This window comes from Notolepis coatsorum, assembly GCF_963971535.1.
Source record: "Notolepis coatsorum genome assembly, chromosome: 14".
NCBI lineage: Eukaryota > Metazoa > Chordata > Actinopteri > Aulopiformes > Paralepididae > Notolepis > Notolepis coatsorum.
In genome coordinates, this window is record NC_140178.1 from 90,742,686 (window position 1) to 90,755,081 (window position 12,396).

Sequence of the window (12,396 nt, forward strand, 5' to 3'; positions counted from 1 at the left end):
CTATGAGTCAGAAGTATTGAAATAGAACCATCCACCAATCTGTAATCTAATCTGTATTTAATAACAACCTGTTTTCAAATATTTTCCGGCCTAAATTAGAAGCCCAAATATTACTTATCAGAAACAGGACCAGCGCCCATTTCGGGTCACGATCCACAGTGGAACCGATGCTAGCTTGCAGAAACAAGTGAAATCACCAGGCGAGACGTGGAGGAGTGTAAACAAATGTATTATATGTAGTTATTACATGGCGTTTTAATATTCGCCGAAATGCTTGATTGTGATTGGTCAATAGCCCCTGACAGCGGTGAATTATTTTTCGATAACTGACCGCTGCCATGGGCAACGCGCAATAATCACCGGTGATTATTGTTTTTCGCAGCTGGAGCAATCAAGCACCACTGACACACACTGGATCAGTGCAATCAGACACACCTGCCGGCGATAATAATAATCACTTTATTTGGGCTGACAGAGCCACAGAACAACTGCGTCTGCATTTGATCTCGTCTTGTCGATGGTGTAAAATTAATTAGGTATATTGTTAGTAAGTTAGCCATGTAATAAGCGGGATAATGTATAGCTAAGCTATACTCGGTCATTGTCGCAAAATAATTGACCTTCACTGACGTTTATAACACCTCGGCGAGGCGCCTAGGTATTTTAAACTCCGTGTCGGTCAATTATTTTGCGACAATGACCTCGTAGCTATACATTATCCCTTACATAATAGCTGTATGGTAGCATGTAACCACTGCACAGACATTCAGATTTTCATGTTTCAAATGGATTTGAACCTCTGTACCCTACAGAGTTATTGATATGATCCCTATCTCTTCCCTTACAAAACGTGATCATGGTAGTTTGATGGTCCAGTTTTAGCATGGTAGCAATGAATAATTTATTTAATTTACCAGGGTACTGCCATGGTCATATATTGCCATGGTACCACGTTTGTACTTAAATAATACCATGGTATATAATCCAATTCAAACCAATGGTTATATATCATGGTATTTCCATAATCTTTTGGTTGTTGCCATGACGACAGTAACCAGAAAATTATGGAAATACCATAATACTTGTTTGCACGTTGTTGTTTTCTTTTTGTTAACATTCATTAGGAAAAGTAGCCACGCTCCTGTCCTATCAGACCCCGTCCCGTCCTGTGAATAGCTGCCATGGCGTGTCACGCTCCTGTCCTATCAGACCCCGGCCCGTCCACCTGCGTTCCGTCTGGGCAGTGTTTTGTCAGCCCTGATTCCTCTGTAAACTGTTTAGAGTGGGGACACTGTCTCGGGGTGCAGGATGGAACACGGCCAGGCCTTAAAAGGAGGTAGCATTAGCTGGTTACCTCTCAGTCTGTTCCATCTCTGCCCCTCTCTGATGACATCGTGCCCACTGGCACTGTGACGGTGGCCTCGGATCGGAGTATTCATTCGGTACCTCTAGCCTGAAGGCCTGGGATCGAATCCCCGCCAGAGCTTTCTCTGTGTGCCCCCCCCCCCCCTCCCCCTCCCATACTCCGTCTTTCATTCGGCCTCAATAAAGACAAAAGCACTAACTGGATTGGATGGAAAAGTTAATGACACCCAAAAGTTTATTTCTTTTTGTCACATAGGGCTTGATGATGTCATTGTCCCTCGTCAGGGAAAACTCTTTGTGTTTCTCCATTGAATATGGTTGGAGGTTTTACTGGCTCAGTAGAAAACGCTAGGAGGATTAAAGGTAGAATCTGTAACACAGTCAAACAGTGACCTCTAGGTAAAATAGCCCTGCTTGGTACTGCACTTTTTATCCACTAAGCTTCCCATTGATATATGTAGTACAATGTATACAGGTCCCTCCCCAGACAACTGAACCATGTTACTGTGGATAATATCCTTGGACTGTACACTAACATCTGTGCAATAATAATATTTGTGTAATAATCTCCTGGCTAAGTGCAATACTGCTGAACTCTGATGGTATGATTGACTAGTGAAATATACAGACAATATACAGACTACATATATGTATATTTATTTATACTTTATGTATTATTCCCATGTGTGTGTTGATTGTTGCTGGCGTTTTTACCTATATTATATGTACCACTGAGGGATTGCACTAAATTCTGTTGTACTGCTGTGCAATGACAAATAAAGGCTTTCTATTCTATTCTATTCAGAGCAATTTTAGAATTTTGTTGACATTTTTGGCCATTTGTTGGAGGTAGAATCTGTAATTCCCTCATGAGTGACGTATTTTCTGTCTTTTCCAGAGTCTTTTCTGCGGCTAGAGGAAAAAGAATGTACTATTAATAGATCCTAGCTTCGTCTGTGGTCCATGCAGCTGTGGTCCCGTAAACAAAGCCTCCTGATATACATTTCTCTCTCTGATAAGGCAGGGGATTTCGAACTTTAAGCGGCAGTCTAAAAAAAGGAGAAATCGACTAGCCAAAACTAGCTTAGCATCGCAGGCCAGGTCACCCGACGTCACCAGTGCATTCTCTGCAACATCCGGTCATTTCGGGTTATTAGCAATTTGGCTGGTAAAAATTGGAACGTAAAAACAAAACATAAAATCCTTTACCCATGAACCCCACATGCAGCATCAAGGGCAACATTACTAGCAAACGGGACAGGAAAAGACCAGTTCTCTCCATAATGACGTGAACGGGTGAGAGGTCCATGTCGTCAAACAGCAACCTATTTGTTAATTTTTTTTTGTTTTGGGGTCTGATGCGTGGGTTGGAGTTTAGTAACTTACTGTATCATACAGGGAACTTCTCCAGACCTCTCTTGGCAGAGCAAACATTCGGCTAGCAATAGTAACCCCTCCCCCCCATCCCCACTCAACTCCAACCCACACGTCAGACCGAAACAAAACATGTCGACACAGTCCATCACCAAGCCGGGCTCCTTCGCCTAGAGGTCGCTGTTTGGCGGCATTACGGATTCTGCCTTCATGTTCCATCTCTGAATATGGCCAGTGTGACTGATGACCAGTAGTAATGGTTGTAGGGATGCACCGATCCGACTTTCTCAGTCCCAATACCGATACCTTGGTTTTTTGGGTATCGTCCGATACCGAGTACCGATCCGATACTCATTGTTCAATTAATAAACTGTATGCCTCACTGTGTGGAAGAGACTGGGATCATTCTTTTGTGCAAGGCAACATCAGGCTTGACTTAAAACATTACTTTCCTAACTTAGTGAAACAAAATGTAACAAATTAACACAGATATAAATGTACTGAATTGTTATTTCTTATTTTATTTCTTATTATATTATATTATAATAATAATAATAAAAAATATTTAAAAATAAAAATAAATCAAATATATATATATATTTTTTTTGATCCACTTTTTCTCCCATTTTCTATATTTTCTCCCATCCCAATTTCGCATCATCCAATTCAACCCTCCCCTGTCACGAACGCTATTTCTTGCCTCCCACAAGCCAGCTGCAATGTGGACTAAGTCATACATAGCACAAGTCCCCTCCGGTACTTGAGGTAACAGCAGTCGCATCTTTTCACCTGCGCAGCTCGATCTCTCAGTGGCGAGGAGTAACGCGTGGGAGGCTCACTTACGTTAATTTGAATAACGTTATTATCATCTAGTCATGATTAACGTTATTTAAAAGTGTAATGAAATGTGTGTTCTTATAGTCTCACCATCAGAAAGTCTGTTCCCCTCTCAAACACAATTCTGAGTAATCCAACAAGTAATCCCTACTTTTATTCAAGTAGTATTTCACGTTTTTCTCAGTAACTGGAACTGATACAGTCACTGCATTCTTTTGGTAATTGAACTACTGTAATCCACTTACATGTAATCTGTTACTACAAGACCCTGTCTGTGTGTGAGTAAACACTAGCAGAGGGGGGGGGGGGGACGCCACTAGCATCCAGGACATAGCCGACATCACTCCTTCACAGCATGGATGAGGACTTTAACAACATCTCAGTGACTTGGGTGCAGTCTATCCTCTGCATAACAACATCTCAGAGACAGTGACTTGGGCACAGTCTATCCTCTGCATAACAACATCTCAGTGACTTGGGGACAGTCTATCCTCTGCATAACAACATCTCAGTGACTTGGGGACAGTCTATCCTCTGCATAACAACATCTCAGTGACTTGGGGACAGTCTATCATCTGGATAATAACATCACAGTGACTTGGGGACAGTCTATCATCTGGATAATAACATCACAGTGACTTGGGGACAGTCTATCCTCTGGATAATAACATCTCAGTGACAGTGACTTGGGGACAGTCTATCCTCTGGATAATAACATCACAGTGACTTGGGGACAGTCTATCCTCTGGATAACAACATCTCAGTGACTTGGGGACAGTCTATCCTCTGGATAATAACATCTCAGTGACTTGGGGACAGTCTATCCTCTGGATAATAACATCTCAGTGACTTGGGGACAGTCTATCCTCTGGATAATAACATCTCAGTGACTTGGGGACAGTCTATCCTCTGGATAATAACATCTCAGTGACTTGGGGACAGTCTATCCTCTGCATAACAACATCTCAGTGACTTGGGGACAGTCTATCCTCTGGATAATAACATCTCAGTGACTTGGGGATAGTCTATCCTCTGATCCATAACAACATCTCAGTGACTTGGGGACAGTCTATCCTCTGCATAACAACATCTCAGTGACAGTGACTTGGGGACAGTCTATCCTCTGCATAACAACATCTCAGTGACAGTGACTTGGGGACAGTCTATCCTCTGCATAACAACATCTCAAAGACAGTGACTTGGGGACAGTCTATCCTCTGCATAACAACATCTCAGTGACTTGGGGACAGTCTATCCTCTGCATAACAACATCTCAGTGACTTGGGGACAGTCTATCCTCTGCATAACAACATCTCAGTGACTTGGGGACAGTCTATCATCTGGATAATAACATCACAGTGACTTGGGGACAGTCTATCCTCTGGATAACAACATCTCAGTGACTTGGGGACAGTCTATCCTCTGGATAACAACATCTCAGTGACTTGGGGACAGTCTATCCTCTGGATAACAACATCACAGTGACTTGGGGACAGTCTATCCTCTGGATAACAACATCACCGTGACTTGGGGACAGTCTATCCTCTGGATAACAACATCTCAGTGACTTGGGGACAGTCTCTCCTCTGGATAATAACATCTCAGTGACAGTGACTTGGGGACAGTCTATCCTCTGGATAATAACATCACAGTGACTTGGGGACAGTCTATCCTCTGGATAACAACATCTCAGTGACTTGGGGACAGTCTATCCTCTGGATAATAACATCTCAGTGACTTGGGGACAGTCTATCCTCTGGATAATAACATCTCAGTGACTTGGGGACAGTCTATCCTCTGGATAATAACATCTCAGTGACTTGGGGACAGTCTATCCTCTGGATAACAACATCTCAGTGACTTGGGGACAGTCTATCCTCTGGATAATAACATCTCAGTGACTTGGGGATAGTCTATCCTCTGATCCATAACAACATCTCAGTGACTTGGGGACAGTCTATCATCTGCATAACAACATCTCAGTGACTTGGGGACAGTCTATCCTCTGCATAACAACATCTCAGTGACTTGGGGACAGTCTATCATCTGGATAATAACATCACAGTGACTTGGGGACAGTCTATCCTCTGGATAACAACATCTCAGTGACTTGGGGACAGTCTATCCTCTGGATAACAACATCTCAGTGACTTGGGGACAGTCTATCCTCTGGATAACAACATCACAGTGACTTGGGGACAGTCTATCCTCTGGATAACAACATCACCGTGACTTGGGGACAGTCTATCCTCTGGATAACAACATCTCAGTGACTTGGGGACAGTCTCTCCTCTGGATAATAACATCTCAGTGACAGTGACTTGGGGACAGTCTATCCTCTGGATAATAACATCACAGTGACTTGGGGACAGTCTATCCTCTGGATAACAACATCTCAGTGACTTGGGGACAGTCTATCCTCTGGATAATAACATCTCAGTGACTTGGGGACAGTCTATCCTCTGGATAATAACATCTCAGTGACTTGGGGACAGTCTATCCTCTGGATAATAACATCTCAGTGACTTGGGGACAGTCTATCCTCTGGATAACAACATCTCAGTGACTTGGGGACAGTCTATCCTCTGGATAATAACATCTCAGTGACTTGGGGATAGTCTATCCTCTGATCCATAACAACATCTCAGTGACTTGGGGACAGTCTATCCTCTGCATAACAACATCTCAGTGACAGTGACTTGGGGACAGTCTATCCTCTGCATAACAACATCTCAGTGACAGTGACTTGGGGACAGTATCTATCCTCTGGATGTCTTCTCTCTCATCAGCAGCAGCAGCAGCAGCAGTGCTGTGACTCACTCCATCACCTGCCATATTGCCATAACACGCTGTCCTCTGTTGTGACACAGCAACACTAAGCATGATGGAGTGATGAACCTTCAAACACGTCCCGGGCTTCGAAGAACCTCCCTAACCAGGACTGCTGCTGTGATGACAGCTCCCCATGGAGCACCAGCTGACACCAGAGATTATGACAGATGTTTCATCTTATTTCGTTGTTGTTGTTGTTGTGTGTGTGTGTGTGTGTGTGTGTGTGTGTGTGTGTGTGTGTGTGTGTGTGTGAGAGGGGGGGGGGTACAGATGGCTTTACATCCAAGATGGATGATGCCATAACATTAGGATGTTCTGGTGATAGACATAGATCTAATCATGTATTCGTTGTTGTTGGGTATTTAATAAAACGACCAAGTTTAGCGAGTGTTTCCCCACCCTGACTGTACTTTGTGTGTGTATATGAATAGTCGTGGCAATTATTGTTGACTTTTGTTGCGATTGTAACAAGCAAGACTTCCAGCAACTAACTCTAGGAAGCAGCGTGTGATTCGAGAGAGAGAGAGAGAGAGAGAGAGAGAGAGAGAGAGAGAGAGAGAGAGAGAGAGAGAGAGAGAGAGAGAGAGAGAGAGAGAGAGAGAAGCCTCTCCTGTCCGCACGGACACTAGAGGCCTGGGTGCGTCAGGTGCCAACAGCATCCTCCTGGCCGCGTCCCGTTACGCGTCTGGGGGTCCAGGTCCATCACTGATGTATGTAACTGTTACATTATAACACCAGTGTCACAACAACAACGATCCCGTTATAATGAAAGTACACACAGACCTACCTTACTCTTGACCTCGGCAGAGAGTCCGAAGGCTGGTCCGCTCCTGAAGTGCAGTGACATTATCCTCTTTGGCTAATTCACTGTAGTAGAGATGAAGGGGACCTTTAAAATGGAGAGGCGGGTCTCTTGTGTCTCTCTCTCTCTCTCTCTCTCTTGTCCTGGTGAGAAAAGGGGTGCAAGTCCTGTGTTCCTGTGGAGACAGATCCGTGGATAATTGCAACAACAGGTATATCTTCCTCTCTCAGATCGCCGTACAGCTCGCTGCGATGAAGCCGAGTAAGGACAACTTTCCAACACTTTCCAGATTCTGTTTTAAACTCTTCCCATCTGCGAGTTCCTCCTCCTCCCTCTCCATCGGGATGATGTCACCGCTCCGGCATTACACTCTGATCACTGTCACTGTTTCCACCTTCCAGCCGTTTCTCTGCCGAGAATATGCATTTCGTTTGTGTCGTGCGTTTTTTTTTAATTATTATTATTATTATTATTATTATTATTATTATTATTATTATTATTATTATTATTATTATTATTATTATTATTATTATTATTATTATTATTATTATAGTTCATTTTCCTGTCGGTGTGTTGTCATTGTCACATTATATAGCGGATTGCGGTGGTTCACACACTCACATCTTTCAAAGATAAGACAACGCGTTCGGTGCCATTCGATGTAATTCTCATCCTTGCAGTTGGCCTTGTATCGAGAGAGAAAGGTTCCACTGATGACGTCAGTGTCATTTCTCAGAATTATCTCGGGTTATTAGTTAGTTGTAAAGGACGAGCAGGAATCAAGTATCTTGGTGGTGGTGGTGGTGGTGATGATGATGATGATGATGATGATGATGATGATGATGATGATGATGATGATGATGATGATGATGATGATCGATAATATAGTGATGATGGTGATGATGATGATGATGATGAATGGGGATACAAAAGATAACAGTCAATCAATCAATCAATGAATCCACCATCCAATCCATCAATTAATTGCCCTCATATTATGTCAATGACAGGACAAGCAAGTGTGTGTGTGTGTGTGTGTGTATGGAAGCAAATGAGTGCCAGAAGTATTTGAATTTATTTTCAATGCTATAAATGCAGTGTCTGATTAAATTCAAATACTTCTGGCACTCATTTGCTTCCATACGCGTGTGTGCGTGTGTGTGTGTGTGTGACTGTGGATACAGATGTACAGGGTGTTAATCCATGGTGCTGTTAGTTGTGCCTGTGGAGAGAGAGAGGCCAAAGATCATTTTCCAGTCTATGGTTGAACACCTTTATCAGTGAACCATTAGAGATTAAATGCAACGAAACGTTGAGGAACATCACTGTCAGCCTGGTATCACACTCACAGATAACTGCACCCTCTCACATGTATCCTGCACCCTCTCACATGTACCCTCTCACATGTATCCTGCACCCTCTCACATGTATCCTGCACCCTCTCACATGTATCCGACCTGCACCCTCTCACATGTACCCTCTCACATGTACCCTGCACCCTCTCACATGTAGCCTGTACCACTGGTTCTCAACCTTGGTCCTACCAAAGACCCACAGATTGACACACGTCAGGACACAGACCCACAGATTGACACACGTCAGGACACAGACCCACAGATTGACACACGTCGGGACACAGACCCACAGATTGACACACGTCGGGACACAGACCCACAGATTGACACACGTCAGGACACAGACCCACAGATTGACACACGTCGGGACACAGACCCACAGATTGACACACGCTGGATAAGAGTTTGTCCCAGGGTCCCCCACCTGAGAACATGTTATTGTTATGTAATGATTCCAGATGGCCGTGTTACCTCTGATGATGAACCATATCATTCTGTTTTAAGTTCTTTCCCGAAAACGTAATCAGCTGAAGATGGTTAAGTTAAGAGTGTCGTGTTCATTCACAGGCTGAGCACTTTCTTAACTTAACTCACGTCGATTCATCACGTGATCTGGATCTCCTTTACGACTGCAAATAAATAGGCGACCCAAAGAAGGAGAGAAAATGAAACCTCACTTGTGTATATTTCCTCATGGGGCGAAACCTCTAGTGGTTGAAATTGTGAAATGAACACCCTCAAGGAGGCCCCCGATGGCTCCCCGGACCCCACCTTGAGAACCACGGCCCTATATGGTAGAGTGGGGCCCTGTTCCAGAAGGGCTGACATGAGTGTGGCCGCGCATGGAGGCTTCCACACTGTAGCTGACGTCACGCACCAGGAACAATGAGCTGGGTTTCCTATTTTAATCCAGTGCGTCGCTCCTCTCTCCACTGTGTGCTACCCCTCCACCCCCCGCTCCTTTACCCCCGACCCCTCCACCCCGGCCAATGACAGGGAAAGGAATGCAGCAGATCCATGATCTGTGGAGTGGAACGTCAGAGGGGAACAGAACAGAACAGAACAGGCGGTATCGCTGCTGCTGCTTCTCCAGAGGGCTTGATTCATTCTTCTCTCTCTGGGTCTGTCTCTCTCTTGTCTGTGTGTGTGTGTGTGTGTGTGTGCCACTGTTTTCTTACTGTTGTGAGGACCAAAGGTCCCCACAAGTGATGCAAATATGATTTTCTGGTCCTTGTGGGGACATTGGCCAGACCCGACAAGGAAAAGGAGCTATTTTAGTGTCAGGAGTTATGGTTAGGATAAGGTTAGGGTTAGGCATGTAGTCATTATGGTTATAGTTAGGATAAGGTTAGAATTAAGCATGTAGTCATTATGGTTAGGATAAGGTTAGGGTTAGGCATGTAGTCATTATGGTTATGGTTAGGATAAGGTTAGGATTAAGCATGTAGTCATTATGGTTATGGTTCGGGTTAGGCATGTAGTCATTATGGTTATGGTTAGGATAAGGTTAGGGTTAGGCATGTAGTCATTATGGTTATGGTTAGGATAAGGTTAGGGTTAGGCATGTAGTCATTATGGTTATGGTTAGGATAAGGTTAGGGTTAGGCATGTAGTCATTATGGTTATGGTTAGGATAAGGGTTAGGGTTAGGCATGTAGTCACAGTCAGTCCAAGTGACAAGTATGGTGAAAGACAGGTGGGGGAGTTATAGGCAAAAGGGTATCCAGGCAGATGCCTTTTCTTTCTTTTATTTTTTCAGTGCATGTTGTATCATGCACATGCACTCATACACCTACACACATCCAGGCATACACTCACCAGTGCATATTACTCACAGACATCTTAAGGACCGCAATGGAAATAAGCTGTAAGCTTTCTTGCGTTTTTATCCTTTTGATAATGGTGGGCCTCTATATGTTTATGTTTATTATCAATAAAGATATCTATCTATCTATCTATCTATCTATCTATCTATCTATCTATCTAAATGGAGAACCATGCTTCTTGTAGGCAGAGTGGTTGAGTTGGAACAGGTGTGGCATCTCCATCCATCAGTGTAACTCATTAAAATGAAATGAAATTGAAATGTTCACCTCTGCCGCTGCAGGTGAGACAGGTATGGAGGTCTGTGGAGGTGAAACCGTAACAGTTAAGGATATAGTCATTATGGTTATGGTTGTGGTTATGGTTATGTTTCTTAAGGTTAGGGTTAGGCATGTAGTCATTATGGTTAGTGTTGTGAAGGATCAGATTAAACCGAATATATATATTTATTTATGGATATATATTTAATAGTATTTGTATATCGTTTGATATCCCCTGTATATTCCTTGTACAATGTGCACTGAATATCCCTTTAGTCTACTAAACAGCCCATAATAGTTTCATTCTACCATTGGACGAGAACCTGGCGCCAGCAGCCATACCCCTAGGTTCAAGTTCAATCGTGCCGCCCAACATGCCGAGGCAAGCCCGGTTCCGCGTAGGAATACGTCTGGCGAAATACGAATGGTACTATTTGTTCACAGCGCATATATATATGGCGCAAGTAAAGTAGAACTTTCTTTTAGTCCATTAGTTCTTTACCCTCCAACCGAGTAACAGACGCGAAGCCTCACCCACGACGCACGTGTGGTGCAGTAAGGCCTACTTGGCCTCAGAATAGGCATTGAGATATCGTGTGGATTAATAGTTGAATTGTCATAGTTTGGCACTATACCGTCGAGTTGGACGTATTTCTATTAAGCTAATAATAGTCTATTATGTATGGTGCATCGTTCGGTTAGAGTTATAAAGTTATCAGTACCCCCATCGTTCCTGACGTTATCTGGAGTCTTAACCAGGCTGGGCAGACCACTAGTGGTGCTTGCATCCGAGGAGCTCCGGGCCAGGGCGACTGGACCTGTACATTGGATTACTTTACCCGGACGACGGCGAGCCTTCCACGGCTTGGATTATGCTTTGGGTGCTTTGATTATTCCATGGATAACGGCCAACACTGCTGAGTGTTGGAACTACCCCCCGGAGAGGAGTCCAGGTGAGACGGCGCTCTACACCAGTGAGGTCGCCTCACGTCTCTCCGTTGTGGACCGGCAGCTACCGTCCACCAGAGGGTCCAGCTGTATTCATCTGCGGACCGAGGTTCTGTGGGCACCGTGTTCAAGACTTTGAATTCTCCCAAGAAATCGTCGGCCAGATGGGATACCGCCAGCGGCTTCTCTAACCCCCCCCTCCTACTGTCTTACAACCAGCGGGACCCCCCCCCTCCCCTTAGTGTATCCAGCTATAATCATTTAAGTACCATCGCTATAATTCCCTAAAGAACCGGGTTGTATACTTACTCCCTGCGTAACCAGAGATTGGACATTCAATGTTGATTTACCTACGAATACTCATTTGCCATACAAGTGCATTTCAAATCATAAGTGTAAACAAGTGAACGTTGTATATACCTTTTGCTATATTAAATATTCTATTTGTACATTTGTGTGGACTTCGTTTCATCAGGTGGGAAAGTGTTCATCATATCTATATCATGTACTGGATGGCCAGAAGTTAAAGTACAAGAGGTAGTGGTTTAATAATACCATACTTAACAATACAGTCAGGGAATTGTACCCCTCAGTTTACAATTGGTCCTTCGAGCCGGAGGGTAACTAGTGTAATATTAATATAGTGTTATTAATATTAAAATGGCCTATGATGAACACTCCACGAAACGGTCCTCCTAACGTAGAACGCCCGCGGCGCAGACGACAGCCACCTCAGTACTTAGAGGATTACGCTGTCAGTCAACTACCTAGCCTTCGACAAACGGTAAACGCGGTAAAA

At 43.9% G+C, this 12,396-nt stretch overlaps 1 protein-coding gene across 1 annotated transcript in view; it reads right to left on the bottom strand.

Annotated features, from left to right (window-relative positions):
- Positions 1-7,471, bottom strand: part of cnn1b (calponin 1, basic, smooth muscle, b) — a 28,922-nt gene extending 21,451 nt beyond the window's left edge. Inside the window, exon 1 of the mRNA XM_084329920.1 lies at positions 7,196-7,471. Within this exon, the coding sequence (XP_084186046.1) occupies positions 7,196-7,255 (60 nt within the window). The 5' untranslated portion in view covers positions 7,256-7,471. The remainder of the gene's footprint in view (positions 1-7,195) is intronic.
- Between the last annotated feature and the right edge of the window lie 4,925 nt (positions 7,472-12,396).